Below are 26,464 nucleotides of genomic sequence, written 5' to 3'. Positions count from 1 at the left end.
CCCTCGGAGTCTTTTGCTGCCTTCCCATCAGGCTGATGTTCATGGCAAACAAGAGAGGTATTGTACAATGCACGATGTGCCTGCATAAACAGTGCAAATGAAAGGCTCCCAGAGAAAACCTGAATCATCTCTGTAAAGGCTGTGTTTATGCTGGAAAAGAATGCTGCTATCCCCAGGGAGCAAGCGGGGTGGCAGGAAACAAAAAGTGGAATAAAGTGTTCAAATCACAGAATCATGGAATCACAGAATGCTTTGGGTTGGAAGGGAGCTTAAAGCCCATCCAGTTCCACCCCTTACACTGTCCCAGGCTGCTCCAAGCCCCATCCAACCTGGTCTCGGACACTGCCAGAGATCCAGGGGCAGCCACAGCTTCTCTGGGCACCCTGCACCAGGGCCTCCCCACCCTCACATGCAAGAATTTCTTCTTTATATCTGGCCTAAACCTGCCCTCTGACAGTTTAAAGTCATTATCCCCTATTCTGTCACTATCTGCCCATACAAAAAGTCCCTCTCCCCCTTAAGGCACTGGAAGGCTGCAAAATCTGGTGCTTGTGCAAGGGAGGAAAGGACCCCGAGCAATTTGGATGAAAAAATGAAGACAAAAGGTTAAAGGCTTCATACCCCACTTTATGGATTATCTCCATACAGTTATTCTTCAGTCACCTGCTTGGCTGGAATCGGGAAATGCTCAGGAGACGTGGCTGCACAGCACACTTTGTGCTGCAATAACATCACAGTGCGCACCCCCAGCACGCCGAACCCGCGGGACCCCCGCGCTGCCCTGGAGCTGCTGAGACGAAGCGCAGCAACATCGGAGATGAAACCCACCCTGCCCCCTGCCCCAGCAGTCCAAGGAACACAGAAAGCGGGCAGAACCTTACGAGAATGAAGCGCTCCCGAGCCGGCAGCTGCACCATGCTCCTTTGCCACACGGCGGCACGGGCTGATGTGAAATGAGCTCCAGCCAGCAAAGGGCTGCGCAGGGCTGGCGGCTGCAGCCTCAGCATCCCTGGAGCTACTGCTTCTATGTCAGGCTCCAGCTCGGCCCCACAGCATTAGAGAGACTCCTTATGCTCCTAGGATCATCCCCCAGCCTGGACTCAACTTCCTCCTGGGGAAGCAAGAAGTCTCCTTTTCCTCTTTCCACCCCTGGAGCTGCTCTCACCAAGGAAAGCCCCTTTTCCTGGCTGTACCTGGGAGCCTGCACCTCATGGTCAACCTCAGTGAGTTTTCTGCTGGTTCTGCTTCATCCTCTGATGTAAAAATCCCATATAATTCAAAGTACAACATTTCTGAGCATTCCAGAACATGGATTTCTCTGTGCTATGGTCCTGAGGGGCTGTCCATGCTCAGCTTGTGACAGAAGCAGCCTTGCCCCCTCTGCACCACTGCAAAGCACAAGTGCTTGTGCAGCTGCACCACGAGCCCAACCAAGGACACAACGTGGTGAAAACCTCAACTTTTTCCTTATTTCAGACCAAAAGGAGCAAAGCCACCATTAATTTTCATGCCGTTGTGGTTGCATCTTTACAACAAGACAAAGAAAGCTTTGTGCTTTCTTCTCTGAATTTTACAGATTCTTTGTGAAGCATGCAAAAGATTGTTTATTCATGTAATTATGTAACGATAAACACAAATTTTGGGAACAGATCACATGGCGCGATCACAGCGTTCCAGCCCCAAGCCAAACCCTAAACACATGAGAATGATAATTGATGGCAAAGGTACAAATCTCACTGTGTGACTGAACACTTAATGTGTGCCCTGCAGTCATCTAAAAAATGAAACTTGTGAATTTTAATAACATTTTCTCATAGGCAGACACAGGGAAACCCTATTTGAATGTTTTAGAGGGAGAGGAAGAGTCACACAGCCTTTATCTTTAGTTTATTAATCAGTATTATTGTAGGAATATGTTACGTTGCCAAAAATCAAGATGTATTTAAGACACTTCAGTACTAATGGGACTGACCATTTTAAGAAGAAAGTCCTGTGTCTCCTATGCTGACACCTCCTTCTGCTTAGCAGAAAGGAGCAACAGAATTATTTTCAGCATTTCCACAAAGTTCCCAAACCTGTCCTTACCTTTAAAAAAATGTAAATTAAAAGTATGTAAACCCTGATAGTGTTGAAGTAATTGATATGATATACTAGAGACACCAATTCTAGGTGCTAATGTACTAATGTAGCTAATGAGGCAGACAAAGAACACTGCCAAAAATCTGTGAGTACCGTGAAAACCACAACTTAACCTCCCAAGCGTGTTACCAGGCACTCACTCCAAGAACACCCTGCTGACCCTCAGACAGATGTTTCAGCCCAGCACTGTGATGTGTGCAGCAGTTTATGGCTCTCGCTCCTCCTTTAATCAGCGACTGTATATTCAACTCCAGTATCAAAATAAACCATTATGAACCTATTACACTCTGTCCAAGACCTAAATACCTTTCATGCCTATCAAAAAACTTCAGCTAAGCCTCTCAAAGCCCTGACCAATGTCTGTGTGGCAACTCCTCGATAAAACCCCTGCTGAGATGTTAACACATGGATGGTGCAGAGGGATGAAGCTGAAACCTTCAGGGTGTCAATGCGACCACACCTCCACCTGTAGGCACCATTCACCTGAAAAACACAGTCATTTGGACATTTTTAATTAAATTCCCGACCTTAGACCACCAAAACTCTATGGCCCACGATTAAATATTAAACCGTGTCAGTAAAACGGCGTAAAAATATTCACACAGACACACCCAAACACACAGGCATGCAAACACACACATATACACACACCCCCGCCCCAGACCCTCAGCTCCCACCTTCCCCCAAGCCGATCCCACCCTCCCCTGCATCCCACTCCCGCTTCCCTGATCCTGCCGTCCCCCGATCCCGCATGCGCGCTCTCCCGCATCCCGCTTTTCCCGGTCCCGCTTTCCCCCGATCCCGCTCTCTCCCGGTCCCTCTTTTCCCGGTCCCGCTTTTCCCGACCCCGCCTTTCCCGGTCCCGCTCTCTCCCGGCCCCGCTTTTCCCGGTCCCGCTTTTCCCGACCCCGCCTTTCCCGGTCCCGCTCTCTCCCGGTCCCGCTCTCTCCCGGTCCCTCTTTTCCCGGTCCCGCTTTTCCCGACCCCGCCTTTCCCGGTCCCGCTTTCCCCCGATCCCGCTCTCTCCCGGTCCCTCTTTTCCCGGTCCCGCTTTTCCCGACCCCGCCTTTCCCGGTCCCGCTCTCTCCCGGTCCCTCTTTTCCCGGTCCCGCTTTTCCCCGATCCCGCTCTCTCCCGGTCCCGCTCTCTCCCGGTCCCTCTTTTCCCGGTCCCGCTTTTCCCGACCCCGCCTTTCCCGGTCCCGCTCTCTCCCGGTCCCGCCTCCCGGTCCCCTGGCCGTGTCCCCGCGCATGCGCTGCGGGGCGGTGCCGGCGGAGCGGCGCGAGCGGCCCTGCAGCTGAGGTGGGTCCGCGCCCCCGCCGCGCCCCGCGCCCCTCGCAGCGCTCACAGCCCCTCGCAGCCCCTCTGAGCCCCTCACAGCGCTCGCAGCCCCTCGCAGCCCCTCTGAGCCCCTCACAGCGCTCGCAGCCCCTCATAGCACCTCGCAGCCCCTCGCAGCCCCTCGCAGCCCCTCACAGCGCTCACAGCCCCTCGCAGCGCTCACAGCCCCTCAGAGCGCCCGGAGCCCCTCAGAGCGCCCGGCCCCGGCCGAACCCCCGGCACCCGCGCCCTCCTCCGGCCTGTCGGGCTGCCCCGCGCTCGCTGCCTCGGCCCGGCCCCTCCGCTAAGGATTTACCCCGCAGAGACTCCGCTGCGGCCCGCCCGGCTCTCCGGGCTCCTCCTGCTGTCCCGGGCCGTGCCCGGCACCGCCCGTGGCCCCCGGGGGCTGCGCGGTGACACCAGCCCTTCTGCCACCCGCTGCTAAATAGTCACAGAGCCGAATCACAGCAGCCCAGGCTGGTTGGGGCTAAAGGGACCTTTAAAGTGCGTCCCATCCCACACCCTGCCCTGGGCAGGGACGCTTTCCACCAGACCGGGTTGCTCCAAGCCCCGTTCAGCCTGGCCTTGAATAACTTCCAGAGATGGGGCTGTCACCTCTTGAATCACAACCTCAAAATGCTTTTAATTTAATAAATGATCTGTGTCGTTTTACCTTCGCAAAGGCCCACAGCTGTCAGGGAGAGAGAGGACCGTGAATGACAGCAGGGGAGCGCAATGGAAACTGATTTTCCCTGTCTCAGCGATGTCTTCATGTTTTGTAGTGGTTGTACCCCACCTCTAATCATCACTTAATCATTCTGAAAAACGCAGCTCAGTCAGTCCCGTTTGAGGGACCGCAATGCATAGGTCAATCCACACACTCAATAGTAACTTTTAGATGTAGCTATTACTGCTTTTGGTAATAGACTGTCTCTGTACTCTTCAGTAGGATAACAAAAAGATTAAAGGTTACATGATATATTAATAATCTAGACTTCAGTGTTTTCTCTTTACACAGATCTCTTGATTTTGCATTTCTCAGAAATGTGTTTTTGGGAGTCCTTCACCCCACTTAGCAACACTGAGCTCCACATCTGTGGAGGACTTAATCCCAAAATAATGTGTACAAAATAAATGTGTTTGCACTTTTGTATTGCTTGAAAGCATTTTCAGGTTGTGATTCAGGTGGTGGCTGCCCCATCCCTGGAAGTGCCCAAGGCCAGGTTGGAGGGGGTTGGAGCAACCTGGGGTAGTGGAAGGTGTCCCTGGCCATGGCAGGGGGTGGGACTGGATGAGCTCTAAGTTCCCTCCAACCCAAACCATTCTGAGATTCTGTGATTTTTCCATCTTTTGTTTCCATCAGTAGTTTATGTGAAACACAGAGAGTACCTGCATATATAAGGCAAGATGAAGTAAGAGAGGGAGACAGTCTGCAGGGCCAGCTGCTCTGAGAGTGTCACCTCAGAGATAAAATTAGCAATGTAATCCTCTCTCATGATGTACTTGCTTGGCTGGACGCATAAACCGACCTGAAAAGTGTTTCTTCGACATGTTTGAGTAAATATTTCACTTTGTTGTAAATCCAATGATACCATTATGACTATTTTATCTTGTGTAATAGCAGTAAAATTGTAAGTGAGAGGAGTTATCTAGAAACTGGGAAATCTGACCTGGAGGAAGGTAGTTGTCTCATAAATCAGAGCTTTCCTTTTTATAGCTAGATCTAATTTAAGTGGTTCTACACTGTTTTCCTAGGTGTGTAGTCACCTTTTGCACTGTAAGTCCATTGCATGACCTGTGAATAACACCTGATACAATTCTTCAGGTTTAGAACTGTCTTTTGAATTGGAATTTTCATATTACTCTGCTGCTTACCTAACATTTCACTACATTTTGTACTTTACTGGCAATTTTAGGTAACAGTGGAACCAACAGGAAAAGAGAGACTGTCAGAAGTAGAGATGATGAAAGAGAACAGGGATCACAGGTGGGCTGCTGCTGTGGGATCTCATTAAGCAGCTAAATGTGTACATTTCTCTCACAACTGTAATACTGCTGGTATCATCAAGGTCTACCAGAGGCTTTGACTCTACTTTTGTGATTGATTTGTGGTGGTACAGCATTATGCTTAATGGACAGAAAAGAATCTGTATGTATACGTGTGTGTATATATATATATATATAAATATCTAAAAGCAGAACTTATAGAAAGTCTTTAATAACATTTATACAGTTGTAAAGTTACACAAAGCTGAAGCCTTCCCTGCAGTGTTTCAATACAAGCTGAAAATAAAGCAATATTAATTGATTTTTATGATCCAAACTATGAGAAGAGCAAAAAGCAAAAGGAGCAGCTGGAAATGCCCAAAGCCAGCTAGGAATCCAAACCAGTTTGTATTAAATGAAAATGAATCTTAGGTTTTAGTCAGCTTTAAGTTTTAGGATAGTGTGATGTTTTGATTCTGTCTGTGTACCCTGAAAACAGTGCAGTGCAAGCAGTGGTCAGAATTCTAATGAGGCAATTCGGACACTTTTCTGCCTGCCTAATCTGACAAACTTGTACCTAAGGTCACGGACAGGTGGATTTGCTACGTCTGCTGTGAAGTAGCCATGAAGCAGCTCCTGCAGTGCAAGAGAAATAAGCTGCCAGAAGCCTAGTGATCCTGTTCTACTTACCTGGAAAGCTTGTTAGTTTCTTTAAATGGCAATAATAGTTCAGCAGAATTTTCCAGAGGACCTGAGATTCTTCATTTTGTTGAAACAGGAGAATGCCAAGCCTAGAGACATGAAGATTGCTAGTTTAGTCATTAGCATCCCACCTACTCTGTATTCTTTCCTTGGAAATGGCAAATTATTTCAGCCTGTTGGTTAATTCTCCCAAAAAGTCACCCTCAGTTATCACAAAGCCTTGTCTTGACTAAAATACAGTGACATGGCCTGTTAGAACAAACACGTCTGGCAGGGGTGCCTGGAATTAGCTAAACTCTGCAAAGCACTAGCAGAAATCAGTTCCTCAGCTGAATAAAGTGTCATTAATAGTGAGGAGTACAAATGTGGGAACAGATACAAGGGGCAGCCAGCAGAGCTCTGACACCTACAAGTGGATTCAGCAGAGCATTGTAATACCTTACCTGGCCCTCCAGGAATTAGCACCCCTCTGGAATCAGATAGGTGAACAGCGTTATATTATCCACATGGAAATAAAACTTAGGTATGTCAGTGACAGCTTCTCAAATGTGAACGTTCAGAACTTCCCCCAAAGAGTATGGTTATATTAAGAATTTAATTAATATTTATTAGTTTTCTGAAGCTGCTCTTTGTTCTTTAGTCAACTAAAATCATGCCAGCTTCCTCCAGTTCCTCCTACAAAATGTTTTGCCAGATGCTCCATTTGTTAACACATTTTTGTGTGCTGACACTTGGAAAATACATGTGTCCCTTTACTCATAATTTGCAGATTCAGATTCCTAGAGCCACTTCTGTAGTGACTGAACAATATGAAACCAAGGAGTGCTGCTGTGGGGCTGTTCCTTGTGTGAATTGACCCAGGCAGGTAACCAAGGGCAACCATCAGACCGCAGCTGAAATGCAAAGAGTGGATTTATTTCATTGTATAATATATATTTCATTATAGCTGACCTCTGATTCTTTCTACCCTGCATTTCCAGTACAGATTCCCGCTGAAGGTCTGTAATTCCCAGGAAGTCAGCACTGTTCTGCTGGGCCTCTGTCGGGGTCTGCTCTCACCAGCACCCGAGTGAGTGAGTCAGTGTGCCTGCCTCCCTGGCCCTGAGCAGGGCTGCTGGAGCAGTGGCACTGGACACCAGCTCTTGGCACCCAGGGAACCCACATGGATCAATTTTTGGAGGTTTTAAACCCCCCAGTTGCAGCTGCAGACTGGGGAAGCTGTGGGTGCTTGGCCCCTTTGGAGTTGACACTTCTACCAACACACCAAAGAAAGGTGTGCAAAGGAGGATTTGAGGCTCCTCAATCTTTTCAGACTTTTTAGTAGCCAAGGTATCTTAGTGGCTTTTCCCAAATTGTGTACAAATCTTTTGAAGTCACAATTTCTTTCCCCCCCCCCTCAAACTTAGAATCACAGAACAATTTGGGTTGGAAGAGACCTTAAAGTTCATCCCATTCCACCCCCTGCCATGGGCAGGGACACCTTCCACTCTCCCAGGTTGCTCCAAGCCCCGTCCAACCTGGCCCGGGACACTGCCATGGATGGGGCAGCCACAGCTGCTCTGGGCAAACTCCATACCTGTATAGAAAAGTGATGTTTGTTTACTGAAATGGCTGGATACACTTCAGTTCGTGCATGTGATTTTCTTGTATACTAAGAAGCTGTATGTGTAATTTTAAGGATACTTTGTTTCTAAATAATTGGGAGGTATTTTTAATCAATCCCTAGCTTCATTAATGGTAGGGACTTTTTAACAAAACATGCAGGGAAGTGATGGGAATAAATGAAAGCTCTTTTTTTTGTCAGTGCTTGAACTTGATTTGGAGATAAGATCTATTTTAAAAATAGAATAAGATATTCTATCCTATTTTATTTACATTTTACTTATCTAGTATTTACTTAAATCAACAAAATCTTTGTTTTTTTCGTTGATTACAGTTGATTATATTTTACTTATATATATACTTATATTTGCCTACTATAATATCTTATATTTACCTACCTATAATATATTTACCTACTTTTTTTTTAGGTTTTGAGATATTACTTTAAATGCAGTTAATTTATACTTGCTGAAAATACTTCAGTGACATTCTGTGCTTTTACCGGGTGAGAAAAAATATTTTGTGCAGATAACAATGATATGTCCAGATAACAATGGAACATTTCTATCTAATTCTCTTTTCATGGCATTTCAAAATCAATGTATCAGTTTAACTGTTATTAATCTCACTTCACAAAATTATCTCTATAGCTCTGTGTTTACTTGTGTGATGCATGTAGACACACACAAATAAATATATATTTACTCGTTAATAACAGGAAATGAGGTGAACAGGATGAGCAGAGCTGGAAGATTCAGTTATTAAAACATGAGGCTGCTGTGGCCTGTTTGCCTCAATCCCTTCAAAGGCCGGGCAGACGCAGAAAGCAGTTTAGGGATGATTATCTGCACAGTCCCCGAGGCACTCCCCGCACAGCCTTAGGTTAAGAAAAGATCGTTGCTGGCTCCTCCCAGATTACCATCCCCGATCGGATTAGCCACAGGAAACACCATGGGAATTCATTCAGCTTCTCCTCTGTAAAACGTGACTCCCCTACAACGTGTTTCTTGTGGCTGATACTGCAACAATGAAGGGATCAGCTCTCACTCATTCTTTTTGCAGGGTAACAGGTAAGGTGTTGCACTGAAATTATTAAAACTATTAAAACTCATGTAAATTTACTATGGTGTTGACTGTATTAGATTTAAAAAGAATTCCTCTAACTTGCAGAGATAATTTTTAAACTTGCACTCCTGAGTGCTGTCAGAATGCTGACAGTTACTGACAATATTCCATATTTCATTCTTCTGCCTGTAGTCAGTGTTACGAGTCTGAGAGTCTCTTGGTAAGCATGATATTCATGATCAAGGGTCTCGGAGTCATCATTTTTGTTTGTAGAACAGTTAATATATTCACTTTATGCCATCTCCTTGATAAGTCTCTCTAGTAATTACTGCCTGCCAGCCTGTTCAAGGTAGTTTAAAATAACTTCTGTTAACTCTTGGGTTAGCACTACCACAGGAAGAGGTGATTTAAATAACGACTCAAGTCAATTGAGAGACATGTCCATCAGTTTCTTGCTATTTATGTCAAAAAATCTATGAATAGCAAACACTGAATCACCAAGCCAACACCTACATAACTTTTTAATGAATTACATTCTCTTGTCTCTTTTGTACATGAAAGCAGTTAGAGTCCTCTGTAAATATCAAACTTGATGATTAAATGACATTCACCTTTTGCTAAGACATGTGGGGAATATTTTTTTCCCAAAGAGGGTAAAACACATGTAGAAATAACAAATCGTTCTGGTTATGGTTCCAGTGAAATCCCTGGAGTTTTACAGCAGCTGTAGTATCATTCTGCTGTGTAAATACTGTAAACTATATGAAAATTTGTTAAAATTTTTACCTAGTTTTCTCTCTGTCCTTCATCCGTGTGTTCATTTGCTTTTCCAATATTTTGGCGTTTGCTTACAGGTAGTAAAAATTTCATATTTCAAATAATTGAGCTTTTTAACACAGCTCAGGAATTGAGGTGTGTGCCGACTGAAATGTGTGCTCCATGCTAAAACTGCCTTCCAGACTATGGTTAAAGTGTAGCTTAAGCATTCATGAAATATTTGTGACCAGTGAGCTTTTTCACTGATACAGGCATTAGAACAACAACCTTTGCATCTTGTTTCATTAATCATAATAATGCAGTTTAGCAAAAACCCCCAGTTATCATAATTTTTTACAAACCTTTAGAAATGCTTTGTTATTCCTGGCAATGTTAAAATTAGATAGTCTGGGGTAATTTAAAACACAGTTTCATTTACCAGTGCTTCCTGTACCTGTGACTGTGTCTCAGCCAATTTAGAAGATTCTTTGCTAGAAACTCTCATGATCTGCCAATCTTAAAGCATCAGATTCAAAGCCTGAATTGAGAGACAAAGTTATAATTTAGTAGCTCTTAACCACTTCGTTAAATATTACCAGTCCTCTCTACACTATCCTATTTTTACTTAGTCTTAATCATCTAAGTTATCTTTAGTTATCTGCCTAAAACATCTCCATTAGTGCAGTTTACTGGATTTTGCATTTTGGCAGTGAAACTTTATCCCGTGTGATGTTATATTTAGACATTCTGTTGATTTCTGTGGGACTGCTCACAAAAGCAAAGCTTCGTAGAATTAGGCCACAGGAAATTTGAGAGGTGTTACCCAGTGCTTAGGTACCAAGCTGCCCTGGCCCCTACCTGCAGTGAATTGACTACGTTCCTTTAAAATTTTGGCTGCTTGGTAGTTAGTTACACGTGACTGCAACAGGGAGAGAACAAATTCACTTTAGAGGACAAGAAAACAGTAAAAATAACCTCAAAATTTCATGTGACAGGCCTAAGCATCAGCATTTGCCTCTATTGTATGAATATATTTGAGGTTTAAAATAATTTTTCCCATCTACTGATATTTTAAAATGGAGAACTAAAATTTTTTCATGTTAATACATACATACACATCTTTTTAAGTGTATGGTCTTCTGGGGCATTCTTCTTTAGCAAAGCCACACGAATTAAAGATTTGGGCCCTCGCTGTCAGTGGAGAGGTGCACAGGGGCGCAGCCTTACACTGGGATTACTGTCCGTGCTGGCAGCTACACTGCCCTAACTGGAATCCTTCCAGCTGGGAATGCAAGCCCTTCTCTCTGTCTGAAAACGTGTTCTGAACTAAAAGATAGTAATTGCATTCATTAAATAACCATCCTAATTGCTGAGATAGAGCAAGACCAGCATCTTCTTGTCTCCTCGCTTTTTGGCTGTATAGTTGTTTTCTGGCTGCTGCAATATTGAACATTGCTCCTTTCATTTCAGTCTGGAGCAAAAATTCAGCCCAGTCACTGGAAGCCACTGGTTTCCAGATCCCAAAATACCAGAAAGGAATCTTCTTTGTGACAAGGCAGAGTTGTTAATTTGCTGGCTCCTGAGAGCCAGTGAGGAGTACTGCGTGTGGAAGGCAGCCTTTGGAAGGAGCATGGAACCTGCTCCTTGGGATCCCTGATGTCCCTGATGTCCCGCTGCCTGCGTGGCACTCTACTGCTCCACCTGCGACCTTACAAAGAGAAGTGCCTTTGTTCCAGAGGGAATGGCCGTGGGCAAGAGGCTTCACTGCTTAGGAGAAGGTGGCTGCCCGGAGCGAGCTCACCCCCAGCGGCACGAGGTGCCCACACTGCTTCCTCTGCAGGAAAGCCACCCCTGCATGTGTGAAGCAGCGAGTGGGACTCGGCAGCTGTCGTGTTACCAAATGCAATACGTGAATCGAGTGCAACAGGAAACAAAAATCCCTTCTGGTAGGAATTGTTCAGCTCAAAAGCGGGGGGAAAGAAAAGGCGACTCAAAACTGCCTACAGACATCAAACCACGGATCAAACCCACGCCTGGAGGCACCTCCTGAAATACCCCGAGCGCTTGGCATCAGGATTCCAGGAGGTTCCTTGGGCAGTGTGGTCCTGCTCTTCACTCCTGCCGGCCGACAGCACAGCCACATTTCCCGGTGTTTGGTGTCAGGAGCCGGGCTGTTCCCGCTCGCTGGATGGCAGCGCTGCCTGTGCTGGAACAGCGATGGAACCTCACCGCAGGGAGACACCGCTCCTCTCCTCTCGCTCGGGGAGCCGGGATTAAAGGGCGGCCTCTCTGCTGTCATGGCAATAGGAATGCACGGCTCAGATAAAGCAGCAGAGCTGATTAAGGCGATATGGTGATTGCCGCAAGGTACGTGACTCGGATCCCCCAGGCAGCTCGCGGGCACCGTGACCTGGAATAACGCTCCGGGCTGTGCCTTCCGCAGCCACCGAGCGTTCACGGGATGAGCAAAATGCTGAAGAATGTCTTCAAAATGTGAATATCTGGTACAGAGATGATGCAGGAGAGAGCTGTTGCTTTTACCTAAGCACTGTTTTTACTTCTACACCCTTTTTATCGGTGCAGAAACGTAATGCCCCTCTCTAAGAACATCAGCACTGAGCTGTGCCAAATTACCGCATTACATCTGTTTGAGGGAGTGCAATTTAACAGCTGTCAGTCAAGTTTAGCAAACTGAAAGGCACAGACAAAATATTCAAGTCAGTTGGGCAGCGCAGGAATTATGGATTTGGTGTATAAATGAAATAAAATTGGTTAGACAAGAAAGAAACACATAGATCACCTCTGCCACTTAGAAGAATCTTGCTAGTATTTTGTAATACTCTAGGTATATTGTCTTCTGCATTAACCTCCATCTCATCCCTTTCCAGTTAAGAGTTCTTATCAGCCTGATTCCTGAGTAAAAAAAAGGAAAATAATTTTAGATGATAGAAATATCCCTGATATTTTTTCTCTCTTTTTTTTTTTTTTTTTTTTAATCTCTTGAGTCCAAGGAGATAGGAAAACTAAATAGTCATAGTGGTGGTGATTCTGCTGTCCATGTGATGAGATATCTTTTTCAAATGTTATCTGGACAAGCTATTAAGAATTTTGGAGAAATTTCTGAGAAATAGAAACCAACAATTTTTGTTAATCCAGCACTATTAACTCTAAAAAAGAAATTCTGGGGATAAAATCAAATTATTTATTTAGGTACAAAGTTTCCTCTGATAATGGAAGCCATCACTTACTGATTTCAAAGCCCATTGAAGAAAAAATAGAGGTTTTGAAGCTTTTCCAAATAGAATGCAATTATATGAAGGTACTTTATTAAAAGATTGACTTTTCAGAATACAGAATCAGATGGTCAAGTAGCTGAGTAGAAAACACTCCAGATACTCTTTTAATCTTTATTTAGAGTATTCTTAATTCATATTCTTCTTAATGTACTTACATTAGAAATACATTTCTGAGCATCTCTGAAGTTTCAGAAGGCTCTTTGTCTTTCACTGACAAATGTAATTCTCATCCCTTTGAGAGGACTGGTGCAGCACTATGAAAGGGTTCTTAATGGGGATCTGTGATCTGTTCCCACCATTAGGCATCTTGAAAAGAACAGAGCTGTACTGGGTGACTTTGTGGAATAAAGTCCATTAGCATTGTTGGAAGAATAATTTATTCAAATATGTGGTAGATAATGTAATATCTGAATGAATAAAGTTTGTTTAAATACTTACTACAAAAATAATTATGCAGAATTAGAGATAAAAGCTGGACAATGAACAGCAAACAGCACCACACAGGCCTGTTGTATCACCTAATCCCTACAAGACTCTTCTATTTTTTAATGTATTTTTTTAGCAAACTGTCTTTTAAAACCCTATTTATGCTGCTGAATCCTAATACTGGTTTTGTAGATTTGGGAACCCAAGGTTTGTCTATTTAGCAAAGTTTCTATAGTTAACGATACAGCAGATGTACTTAGTTTGGTACAAAAAACCTTTTTTTTGTTATGCTTGTAGCTGTTTTCCTATAGAGATAAGAGAAACAGAATGGTGATCTTATACTGAGTAAGAATTTCCACTCAAGAGCCATGTAAAGAGTTTATTTAACCATCACAGTGACTGATTATTGTGTCCATATTTACAGCTTCCCTTTATCTTTCTGTCAGATAGAAGGTCTTCAGAGCAGGACCTACCTTGTATTAGCAATAACATTAGAGAAATCTGTCTTCTGCTTAGAGACACTCCTGGGTTCAGTTTCCTTGTTAGAGAAGTATCATCACAGATGTGATTTCAAACCCCAGGAGTGGAGGGAAGAGAGCAGACAGGGCACGTGGATTGTAGACAATCTGTCTTACCAAGTACCAGCCCACGCCTGACTGCCCAAATCTTGAATGACTCCATCACCAGGTGCCAGATACTTGGCTTTATTTTGCATTTTTTGAGCTTCTGTTGTAGATTCAGTGAATATTTTATTGTTTCAACAGGTACTGCAATGGCTGCAGGAGTTTTGCTGCAAAATGAACTACCATACTCCTCGCTGATAGAGAGCAGTGTGTATTTGGCAAATATGAATTCAGGTAAGAATTTGTCTCTGATGTGCCATTCACAATAAATGCTTAGACCAATTCTGGAAAAAAATCAACAGAAAATTTAAAAAACCCTCAGAAATATTATCCATGTTTATAAACTTAAAATGTCTACAACAAAACCAAACTGCATTATTTCATCAACATGTTGTGGTGATAATAGGTTGATCTTTTCTGTAATTTTCATTTTGTCAGATCTCGTGATGGAAGAAACGATGCCATTTTTGTGTTGAGAAACTGCCTAGCTCTCTGAAAATACAAACCTGCCTTCAACAAAACTCCCCTTTCTAATTATTTAAGCTTTTACAGGATGCAATTCTTTCTTACCGTTTTGGGTGAGTGCTTGTTTGCAAACCTGCTAGGTTCAGTAGGAAAATAATGATGTGCAGCATTTTATTTTCCTCATTTCTGGCTCCATTATCATTTGATATATACTGAAAAGAAGTTTCTGGGAAGAGAAAGAGAAAAATAATTAAATATAAGAAAGGAATATAGTTAATTAGAAAATATTTTTCACATTTCTTGGATACAGGTAGCACTTGAAATAGCCTTTTTCATCTCCTTTCTCTTCCACCCAATGCCCAAAATAAAAGCATATTTACATGTTTCCTCACCTGTTGATATTACTTGTTTCATCAATGATTCACTGATGAATGAAGAGTCAAGGTTTTGAACATTTTCCTTTCCTCACACGATACCGCTGCTGATGTTTCAGGCCTGGTACCCACTGCAAATGTTGCCACGTCTCTGTAAGAGCTGGGGAGCAGCAGTCAAAGTTCAGGCCCTCAAGTGCTGTCACTGTCTAGAAGCAGCAGATTTTTGCCTGGTGAATTTGTCCCAGAAGAAGACAGGGAGCTTCCTCTTATGCAAATTCCTCTGTACAAGTTTTGTAGTACAAGAAGAAACACAGACTGACAATACTTTGTATTTTAGGAAAATGAAATGGGATTAATTTGTTTATTGACGAAGTTAAAGTGGATTTTCTTGATCTCCCCAGCCTTCCTCTTTCCATACAGTCTAATGTAGAGATACTGGGATGACAGAGGCTTTTTACATCAATATAATCCATTCTTCACACAGTTGCTTTTCTGAGTGCTGCAATCTTCCTGGCCACCTCATTCTCCTGCTTAGCACACTGGAAGCAAAGTGGGAGGCAATTTGCCACCTCATACCTACCTTCAGAAGCCTGAAGCACTCAGCTGACACACCTTCTCCTCCACATGAGCTGCCTTCTCTCAGGCTGCAGGGTTAACAGCTTTGCTTCATAAAAAAGCTGTGCCCTGAAAAAAAAAAATCAGCCTTTTGTTTGGAATAACAAATTGTGTTTTGTTAGAAGATGTGAATGGTCCAGGCAAACAGTCTACAATTCATCATGTACTGAAGCATTTCAGCAGGAACACACTAATCCCAATCATTACGCAGCTAATGATGCATTTTGGAGCAGCGAAGTGGAGGAGGAGAGGTGGTTGTGGAATGAAGAACCAAGAGGTGGGGGAGTATAATGTACTTCCTTACAGATCTCTCAGGAGGCAGAGCCTCCAGCTACATTTTGATTGTTCTGTTGAATCGAGTATTTTGTGTCTTAGTGAGTTCTGAATGCCTGTTATTGAGCAGGAACTAAATACTCCCATTGTTTATGAAAAATATTTTGGTTGTTCCCAGCGCGTTTTGAAAATTACCTACTTGAAATGCAACTATTTTCATCAAGCGGCGGAACAGTTTGTCCCAAGCAGACGCAATCCCTGTGGAAGGGAGCAGCTCGGGGCTGGCTGAGAGCAGCGCCTGCATCCTCCGTTACCATGGCGACAGCTCAGCCCGGGGGACCAGCTGCCGGAGCGCGCTCGGGGATGCTCCGCTCCCCGCAACTTCAGCGCTGAGCAACTTCCCCTCCGCTCAGAGCGCCGCGGGCAGCGGCGCCGGGCGGAGCTGGGTCCGGGCAGCCATGCAGCCTTCCCCCCGCAGGCGCTCGGCCGTCAGCATCTTTAGCCATTTCTTCCAGGGGCGGAGGCATTCCTCCTCCGATCCCCTTCTCCGCCTGAGCCAGCGGCGCCGCAGCTCCGTGGTGGAGCTGCTCTCCTCGTCCACGCACCGGGTCATGGTGGCTCTGTCGTCGCTCAGCCCCGAGGAGCTGGATGCAACTTTTCCTGAAAAAAAAAGTAAAGTACTTTTCATTGAGACTGTTGGCAGTTCTGGGTATTTTCTCGGTATTACTATACTTTTGTTCTGTTAGCTGTATTTTTTATGTGTGGATAAAATAGTGGGGTTTAATTTTCTTCCTGTGTTTTGTATTCTACATTTTGTTCATTGTTTTCTTATTCAAGTGTCAATACATGCTTTTTACTCTAACAGCTCAGTTACAAACAACAGGTAGAACAGAGCACACATTCATGTATACACCAAGGATATGGTTAACTGTTTTGGATTTCAGGTCGAAGAGGACTGTGACTTTTTTTCAGCTGCATGGGATGTCACTCACGTCTAACTTCATCATAAAAAATAACTGGCAGTAGTGCAAACAATTTTTCCCCCTCGGAATCCTTACTTGAACAATGAGCCTGAAATGCATATTGCATGTATTTGCGGTGTTCGCAGTTCCCCATGAGGCTGAACCGGCACTGTTCAGGTGGAGGTGCTGTAGGGAGCTCCCTCGCTAACGTGGCTCTTGTGTCGCAGGGAGCTCCAGGCGCCCCACGGCCAAGTACACGAAGGTGGGGGAGCGGCTGCGCCACGTCATCCCCGGGCACATGCAGTGCTCCATGGCCTGCGGCGGCCGCGCCTGCAAGTACGAGAACCCGGCGCGCTGGGCCGAGCACGAGCAGGCTGTCAAGGGGCTCTACTCCTCCTGGTGAGCAGCTCAACACAGCAAAATAGCTGGGCTTTTTTTTTTTTTTAATCAGCTGCTAAGTGTAAAGCATAATGAGAATTTGATTTGGAATTAGAACTTGACGTAGTGGCTGTTGTACACAGCCCAGGAAAGACAATGAAAGGTTTCTGTTGACTTACAGTGAGTTTGGTTCACATCCAAAAGAATAAATACTTATCTGTCATGAATTATAAAAAAGCTGTTCTGGGCTACTAAGGATTAGGATGCAAATTAATTAAACGTGTTAATAATAGAATTGAAAAGTAAAAGCATTTGCTGCAGATGAAATAATGTGGGCATGTGTTCAGAAGGATGTTCATGTGCAGCAAGAGTCACATGAAATGTATCCTTACGTTCTTACTGTTTTTCCTAACAGCAAATGCTTGAACAGCATTTACAAACCTCGGAGGGACAAACAGGGATCTGGGTCCAGATTTCTATTCAAAGGAATTTTTACTTATGTCCTGGCATTTAAGCAGTTCCAGTAATTGTCTTTTGATAATATTCTACCTGTATCAGTTTAATAAGATTCATCATGAACACTGTGGCATAGTAGAATTTTTAAAAAGTAATTTCTAATTAGTCAGCAAGGTTATTTCTCTCTCTCTTGAATATAATGGTATTCTTATTTTGGAAGACTCATACCCAGGAAATGATTCATGATAACATTATTATCTACTTTTCTAATTTCTCAGGATAACAGATAACATTCTGGCTATGGCTCGACCCTCGACAGAATTAATTGAAAAGTACAACATTATTGAGCAGTTTGAAAGGTAACAAATTTAGTCATTATTTATTGTAAGTATTACTGGTGTAATTCCTGATCCGTTTTCTCTTTCAACATAGATTTGGATTGTTGATAAAGATCCTTTCATTTTAACGCTCTACAGGTAAAGATTTATTCTCCACTAAGAATAAACGTATGTTTCAGAAAATAAGGGATAATGAGATTTTGGCTGCATGTAATACTTTGACTCATCTATTCCTTCCTTAAGATGTGCCATAAAAACCGTAATTAACCTTCAGCGTCCTGGGGAGCACGCGAGCTGTGGGAACCCCCTGGAGCAGGAGAGCGGCTTCACCTACCTTCCTGAGGCTTTCATGGAGGCTGGCAGTAAGTTCCCTCCTGCTGCTGTTCCTCATTAATTATTGAGTTTGGCATTTAAGGATATTTTTACTTGAATTCCTGTGAGTTAAACGCAGCTGTGTAAGAAATATTGCACAAAATGGGATGTAGATGTGAAATCTGGCAAATAAAATAAAGAGCAAGCAACATATTATTGAAGATTGTGTATTATGCAGAGAGAGATGGAGGTTTGTGTTCAGGTGTTTAGAAAAAAGGGCAGGCAACAGTTACATTTTTCTTTTTCTTCTGCATTCACAAATATCTGAACCACGAAGGGTGTGTCAAATTCTGGTACACTCATGTTTTCGTATCTACCCTATAAAAGGTTATTTCATGTGGGGACACTGCTACTGACAGTGGTTTTGTATTTTCATATTATGGTGAGAAAAGAAAGTTCCTCTCCATAGGAAGCAGCTGTTGACTGAAGAAGTGCTTTTATTTCTGAAAAGAAAAAATTACCCTCTTCCTATATATAGCTTGGTAATTTTGCATGAGTCACTGTTTTGTTACACCTTTTACTTTCTAGCTGAACTTGAGTTTGACAAATCTTTGCTAGCTTCATGTATCTATCAAATTTCAATAGCAAGCATACACTGAAATGGGAAAATAATCTCTTGCAACCAAGGTCTAGTCAGATTTTAAGCTCCATTATGTAATTTTAGTACTATAATTTCTTATTAGTAATCTCTACTCTGCATATAGTGCTACACATTTCACATTCGGTGTGGCAGAAAATCACTGTCTCTCTTTTTATTTTAGTTTATTTTTATAATTTTGGATGGAAGGATTATGGAGTGGCATCTCTCACGACTATCCTTGACATGGTGAAAGTGATGGCTTTCGCCCTGCAGGAGGGGAGAGTGGCTGTTCACTGCCACGCAGGACTCGGGAGGACAGGTACGTGCCCCATGCAGGAGCAGCACAAGGGTTCCTCTAGAAATTCCAACCCTCTCTGCTTATAAACTGTTCAGAACTGGGCTACATTCTACATCGTTGCAAGATGTACCTCTATAAAATGGTTAAAAGTGCTGAACTACTTTGTCCAAATGTCCTCAATGGCTAGAGGAGATCGGTTTTAGTGTATTAAAACCAAAGACCTGTAAGGTTAGAGAAGTTTTTAATCTGTATAATGGTTCCATTACATTCAAATGTGACAGTTGCTTTTGGTGGGGAAAGATTCTCCTGGTACACTTTCATTGTCTAGTATTTATTACACATTCACAAACGTGCCACTCACTGTTGGACAAGGTAGATTTGGTGGAGCACCTAAGATTTAATTTGCTCCTTTCAAGTCCGTTTTGGTTGTGCCCTCCCCATAGAAGCCCCATTGCTCCTGTGTTTGCGAATGGTGGAGCTCCTGGAGAGGCTGTGGTGAGCTCCCACTGCAGTGCAGTGAGAAGGGCTTCACTGTCTGGTGGTTCTGCACATGCAATTACATTTAAGTAACAGCATCATGTAATAGAGGACACTGTGTCTTCACCTATATTAATTTCTATCCCATATTTCCACTGAGTATTTGTTTTAGTCTGACAGTTCCTCAACTAATCCTGTCTTTGTATTTTCCAGGTGTTCTAATAGCTTGCTACTTAGTTTTTGCCACAAGAATGAGTGCTGACCAAGCAATTCTGTTTGTCAGAGCAAAAAGGCCCAACTCCATCCAGACCCGGGGGCAGTTACTGTGTGTCAGGGAGTTCTCCCAGTTCCTGGTCCCCCTGCGCAATGTCTTCGCCTGCTGCGAGCCCAAGGCGCACGCGGTGACCCTGTCACAGTACCTGACCCGCCAGAGGCACCTGCTCCACGGCTACGAGAGCAGGCACCTCAAACACGTGCCAAAACTCATCCACCTGGTGTGCAAGCTGCTGCTGGACCTGGCTGAAAACAGACAGGTGATAGAGGCAGAGCTGCTGGACATCCCAGACCTCTCAGCTGAGATTGAGAAGACCGTGTCCCAGCTGGCGTCCACGGAGCTCGAGCGGGAGCTGGCCAGGCAGGACAGCGACACGTCGGACTCGTCCCACACCCACTCCTCCGCTCTCGAAAGCCAGGACTGTCCCTTCTCCCTGGGACATGAATGTGACTCTTTTTGTAGAAGAAGGAATGTCGAATGCCTTCAGCCTCTTACTCATCTGAGAAGGCGTCTGAGCTACAGTGAGTCAGATCTCAGGAGAACTGGGTTTCTCTTGGAACAGGATGACACTGTCTGGACAGTGCCTGCTCAGATCTTAGTGAACAACAAACAGAAGAACAGTGGGGAGGAATGTTCTGCCACAGGTGAAGCAAAGCCACAGCTGGAGTTAAACAAAGAAGCATTAGTGCATAACACGTGCACGTTCTGGAGTCAAGGGAAATTCAGTTTGGATGGACGGAAGGATGGCTCCTCACTTTATCACAGAAGGAATTCTACCAAAGAAATACAACGCAGCAGGACCTTTTCCTCAGGCCTCACATCCATCCACAATCCCAAGGAAACCGGGGTGTCGAGGCACAACTTTGCCAACGAGACTGGTCATAGGAAGGACCACAAGACCAATATATATGGCAGAAGAGTCTATCTCTCTGAGGACTCTGACTCCTCTTCTTCCTCTTCCAAAGTGAACTTTTCCATTGGATACGAAAGCCAAGGTAGCAGACATGTGTCAGAGACAATTCCACACATTGTTGTGCAGTCGGAGTTAAGTTTGGAAGCCCGAAGGGTTTTGGCAGCCAAAGCACTTGCAGATATAAATGAATTTCTGGGAGAGGATGAAGTGAAGCAGAAGGTAGAAATGTGGCAGGTAATTTTTAACGCAATTCCATGCTATGGGCTCTGCATATTTCACCTCAGTGAGTTCCTGGAATGGCAAAAATGCCACGTGGAGCTTTGAAATAGCACATTGGGATAGCAGTTTATACGAGGTCCAGTAAATGATTGTACTTGTCAGTTATGGGTCAGTTCTTGCACAGGCTGGCAAAATGCACCTGCAAATTCTGGTCTCTAGCAGGAGGGTGGAGGTTCTGGTTATGTTAATTTTCCTGACTGGGGGAAATTGATGGCATTATCTCTGGTTATAGCGTGGCTGCTGGTGGCACAGAAGTAGTACAGGTTTTAAGGGTTTGAGTTGGTTATCATCAGTGCTTTCTCAGAACTGATCAGAGGATTCATGAGTAAAAGAAAAAGAATTTAGTAGAAACTTAATTGCTTATCCTCAAACCCAAATCCTCTTAGCAACATTTGCTTTGAAGCTGGAGTGCAAAGCTGGTTTACGTATTCTGGTGGAGTATTGGGAGGTTCTCAGCTGCACTGCTTATGTCATCCTTCTGTTTTAAAGAATCACTTGTATTACTGCTGATTAATGTTGATACTCCAGAAAAAAATACAAATTTTTTTGATAACTCCTAAGTGTTTTTTGTTGGAACATAAGCAGCCAAGTACTGCTACAATAAAAGAGAATACTGGCAAAGGTAAATAGATGATGCATTTTCAGATTTGTTTTGGTTTTTTTTTGTTTTAAGAAAGAACTGAATTCTCGAGATGGAGCTTGGGATAAAATCTGCACCGAGAGAGATCCTTTTATCCTCTGCAGCTTGATGTGGTCGTGGATAGAGCAGCTGAAAGAACCTATTATATCCAAAGATGATATTGACATGCTGGCAAAAAATTGCACAGAATCCCAGGATGCACTCTACTTGCTGAGAAAGGTACATATTGGATCTGACAATTCATTCTTTAACTTTAGGCAAGGGAATTGCACTTGAAAAAAGCCACTTCAATCTCTTGCAAAATCAGAATGAGAATTCATTCTGTATCGAATTGTATAAGTTGTCACTCAATGCTATGTTGTCACAATCAATACCACAGCAATGCATATGACAAGAAAAATACCAGACAGAGCCTTGGAACACCACTCAGCAGCAGCTCAACTGCAGCACATTTCCCTGCACATCCTGCAGCTGGAGATCTGGAGGCAAAGATGAGAAACCTTTGTGACTCCGTGGTGGCTTTTGTTATGTCCCACCTGGCAGCTGCACTTCATGGTTGTCCCATTTGCTGTGCAAGCATCTCAACCTGGCAGCTGTGGGAGAGCTGGGGCAAGGAATAGGACGAATTTGCTAATTCAGAGAATCAGAAGCCAGGCCTAATTCTTACAGAAGTCAGAACTGTGGCCACCTGTATTCTGAAATCCCTATGCAAACCAGTTACTTTTGATCCCAATTGTTCAACTGTGCTTTCCCCAGAGGTTAGATACACAGTAGATGAAAAAAATAAATAAAATTCTTCATTCTTGGTCTCTTAATTATACAAATTTCCTAACTCTCTGGGAACTCCTTGTTTCCCAGGTATTTATGAAGAAAATAGAGGCCCCAGACGCTCAAAAATACAACTTCTGATTAATAGGTGGTCAGAACTTCATGTGCAGTCTCGATCTTCATGACATGATGTTCAGAATTCCCAAGTTCATCTGAAAACATTATGTTTCTTCCTGAAGTGTTCTTCCACTTAATCAGATTTAACTTTCTTTTCATATTACATAAAAACTGCTTGACACCTGTTATAAATGAATGGGAAAGGAACATTTTTTTAAAAATATCCTTATCCTATATTAATTCAGAATCCCACAATAGCTGTGTTGGCTGGACCTCTGGATATCTTCTAGTCCAAGTGTCTTGCTCAAAACAGAGTTACCTAGAGCAGGCTGCTTGTGTGACACATGCTCCAGCCCCTTAATTAAGCTGGAAAAGAGATGGGAAGGAGCAGCCACAAAGATCTGTTCCTCCCTTTATTCCTCCTTGCAAGCACTGCTCAGGTGTCTCTCTGCCAGCTTCCAGTGGTGACAGAGACTTGGAAGGACAGAAAGAGGTGCAAGATGGGGAAAAGAGCCCTGAACATGCACAGCATTTGGGGCTGAAAAGATCAAATCTCACCTTCCCTATGCCAGTTCACAAGAAGGGTACTGTTCATGGAGGGGATCTTGAAATTCCCAGAAATTCTGAGGAATTCCCACAGCAGTTTGTGGTACTCAGGAGAAGAGTTTTCCCATTGTGACTGAAATAATTATGCAGAGGCTCTTTAGGCTGGTGGGAATTCTCCACCAACTCCTGCACCTAAAGGTTTCAGTACAGGAAGGCACAACCTGATGTTCAAACAGCAGTTAACAAAACCTGACTGCTGAAATGCTTTTCATGGGAATATTTTTTCTAATGAGCTGCTGTTCCTTTTACCCACCAGGAACAGTGTCAGACTATCCTTTGTATTTTACACTGTGTAGTGAACCTGCAAGTGCTGCCAGCTGATGTGGAGGAGGCCTTACTTGCTCGTGCTATTAAAGCTTTCACCAAGGCAAGTGATCCTAAATAACTGTCTGTGATATTGTATTTACTTGGTTTAAATCATGAAAGGTGAATCCATCAACAGAGGGAGGCCTCTGTGAGAAAGGCCACAGTAATTCCTTCACACTTCACAGTGTGAAGCTTATTTATTTCAGAGTTTACATTTTACAGTAATCACATACATAGAGAGTTGGAAATATTCTCAATAAAATTAAATTCTGTTACTACAGCCTTAATCCTGGAGTCTCATTTTTCTATTTCTGGATCACTGCCAGTTCATGGACATCTTCAAATTAGGGAAAGGGGTGACACTGACTAATCACTGGGAGTAGCTTACCAAAGGCTTTGGTAAATTCTGTACCACATGAAGTCTTTCCATCCAATTAAATCATTTTCTGAAATTATACTGCAAGTCAGTTACATTCCAGGCCTGTACCACAGGATGTGAATAACTAATTTTTGCTTTGGGCTCATTTAATAACAGTGACAGGTGAAGCTATTGCTCAGCTCAGATTTCTTCTCAGATTCAGCCAATGAAATCTGAACTTGAACAGAATGTTCACCATGCTGCTTCCTCATCTTTTGTAAAGCTGCCTGTTAAAACAATGTCTAAATTTCTTCTTCTTCTGGTTTATTTTAATGTCTAGTTAGTATAAAACTGAAAACACTTACCATTAAGCACTCCCTCAAAACCACGTATTTTCTTTGATAAATCTCAAAGCTCTTTTTTTTTTTAATGTTGTGCATCTACTTTGAATTTTGCTGTATGACATCTATTTAACAACTGAACTGAAACTTCTCTCTTTTATTAGACAAGCTTCGATTCTGAGAATGGACCATATGTTTACAATACCTTGAAAACTGTATTTAAACAAGCACTGGAAGAAAAAAGGAAAAGGAATAAAGAAGGAACAGAGAATCCTTCTTGATTTCTACACAGCTCTGGTGAAGCATTAGATGGGCCTACCAAATTATTTTGCATTTTCCAGCTACTGTATTTTGTGCTACCTGGCATGATATACCTAACTTTAGGTAATAGAAGTTATTAACAAATGATTTTATTTTTTTAGAGGGAGTTTTAGTGGCAATTGTTCAATCTACATAGTTTTAAAGAACAGCTCCATGTGACCATTCTCTGTAGCACTTGGTTTCAGGTACTGTGCTTTTATATTGTGAAGGGTTCTTCTGTTCTCAGATGTGTTTATTGATTTAGAAACCTCTGCTACTGGCAAGAAACCTTTTCAAGTGACACGACTGCCATAAGTTCAGTGCCATTATCCACAAAGGTTTAATGGATTGAGTTAACATTTATGTATTACATATGTTTACATTAATGGTATTTGATTTCACTTTGCAGAAAATAAATATTGACTGAACCTGTGAAGCTGCTTTTCCTTCCAGAAATTTTGAAATAAGACAAAAGTAATAATGGACAGATCTTGAGATCTGTTATTGACAGCAGACTATGTTTTCCTTTAGATCTCTTAAATAATTGTAACCAATGTATTTCTAGAAGGTGTTGCAGTAGAGAAATGCACTGCGTTGAGCAGTAGTCATCAAGCCCTAATTTAGACTTTTTTTGGCTAAGAAAAACTGTTTTTAACAGAAAATTGATTGACGCATTTTAAGTGCTTTGAATAAGAGTAAACTTTTACCTTATTAGCTAAACTTTTATTGATCTTAAGTGAAAAAACACTTCATTATGAAATCTTCATCAAGATATGATTCTGTCCATACTTATATTCAGCATATACTTGCATAAAGAAGTGTGATATAATAATACTAAAAAAAATTAATCAAAATTTACTACCTGCAACACACTTTGTAGAGGCATTGTTATCTAATAAAACAGAAACAACTGGGACATCATCATAACACAGTTTTGGATTACAGCCTTAGGAGCTGGACTGGAATGCCAGTTTGCAGAACAAACAGTTCTTCCAGTTTGATAGATTTAAGTAGTTAAACAAGAATCTATCATTTTCAGAAATATCCTTCTTCCTTTCTGTAAATGACTAACATTTAGAGGTAAATATAGACCAGTTTGAAATACAGATAATTTATACATGCCTCAACCGTTGGATGATTTTATACCAAATCCAAATTAAAAAAGCTACTTTGGCAGAATCATCCTAAAATAGGCACACTTGAAAGGAAAATATCACATGTGAATCACAAACACAAATGCAGCTTTGCAAAGAGCAAGGCAACATGACAGGCATTAGCAGTCAGGCTTGGCAACACTAAAATGCACTTGCAAGTGTCTCCGTTTCCCAAGAAATTATTTGAGTTGATTACAGTTCCAAAAGAGCCAGCACCAACTCCTGGTGCTGGTTACTTCAGCTGTGTGTTTTAGCTGTTTATTTCTACAGCCCAAGACACTTGGGGTGTAGAACCAGGGCAGTATTGTTGAAAGCAGTGTAAGAACAAGGGCTTTCACATATCGTTAGCTCCAGCTACAATAACCTTTCTGAAGTTAATGTCAGGTGTTGGCATTTGAAAAATCACCTACACAGGATAGTGTAGAACTGGGAGCTTTTTTATTTAATACATTTTTTGGTGACTGACAAATGTGTTTAGAATTATGGCCAAACTGGCCACCACATCTGCTTGAACCCATCATGGATAAAACCAAAAACTGCCCATCTGAGCTAATAATCAAACCTACAAGCTTCAACAGCCGCCTGTTAATTAATTTGTGACCCCAGTGATGCAAATTGGGTGACCAAATTCAGTAGCTGCAGGGAGCCTACAAGAAAGGTGAGGAGAGACTCTTCACAAGGGATGGAGGGACAGGACACAGGGAATGGCTTCCCAGAGCCAGAGGGCAGGGCTGGATGGGATACTGGGAAGGAATTGTTCCCTGGGAGGGTGGGCAGGCCCTGGCACAGGGTGCCCAGAGCAGCTGGGGCTGCCCCTGGATCCCTGGAAGTGCCCAAGGCCAGGCTGGACATTGGGGCTGGAGCAGCCTGGGACAGTGGAAGGTGTCCCTGCCCTTGGCAGGGGT

At 43.1% G+C, this 26,464-nt stretch overlaps 1 protein-coding gene and 1 long non-coding RNA gene across 9 annotated transcripts; one reads left to right on the top strand and one right to left on the bottom strand.

Moving 5' to 3' along the window:
- Positions 1-3,358: 3,358 nt before the first annotated feature.
- On the top strand, positions 3,359-24,841 carry PTPDC1 (protein tyrosine phosphatase domain containing 1). Of its 7 annotated transcripts, XM_032120872.1 has the most exons (11): positions 3,413-3,441; positions 5,376-5,446; positions 14,057-14,149; positions 16,832-17,003; positions 17,717-17,797; positions 18,020-18,138; positions 18,910-19,047; positions 19,717-20,924; positions 21,643-21,828; positions 23,357-23,467; positions 24,270-24,841. In XM_032120872.1, exons 3-11 carry the CDS (start codon positions 14,065-14,067, stop codon positions 24,384-24,386), a joined length of 2,217 nt encoding a protein of 738 aa, XP_031976763.1. In that variant the 5' UTR covers positions 3,413-3,441; positions 5,376-5,446; positions 14,057-14,064; the 3' UTR covers positions 24,387-24,841. The 7 variants fall into 7 exon arrangements, with proteins under 7 accessions (XP_031976762.1, XP_031976763.1, XP_031976761.1 ...); XM_032120871.1 differs by lacking the exon at positions 5,376-5,446 and having other exon boundaries at positions 3,359-3,441; XM_032120870.1 differs by lacking the exons at positions 3,413-3,441; positions 5,376-5,446 and adding an exon at positions 8,237-8,819.
- Positions 4,744-14,864, bottom strand: LOC116449396. Of its 2 annotated transcripts, XR_004242366.1 has the most exons (5): positions 14,773-14,864; positions 14,486-14,606; positions 13,022-13,172; positions 12,371-12,483; positions 4,744-6,236 (listed from the first exon to the last, which is right to left on the bottom strand). It is a non-coding gene; the product is annotated as an uncharacterized LOC116449396 (long non-coding RNA). The 2 variants fall into 2 exon arrangements; XR_004242365.1 differs by lacking the exon at positions 13,022-13,172.
- Positions 24,842-26,464: the final 1,623 nt, after the last annotated feature.

This window comes from Corvus moneduloides, chromosome 11, assembly GCF_009650955.1.
Source record: "Corvus moneduloides isolate bCorMon1 chromosome 11, bCorMon1.pri, whole genome shotgun sequence".
In the NCBI taxonomy this organism is placed as follows: domain Eukaryota; kingdom Metazoa; phylum Chordata; class Aves; order Passeriformes; family Corvidae; genus Corvus; species Corvus moneduloides.
This window is presented reverse-complemented; position numbering and strand designations above follow the sequence as displayed.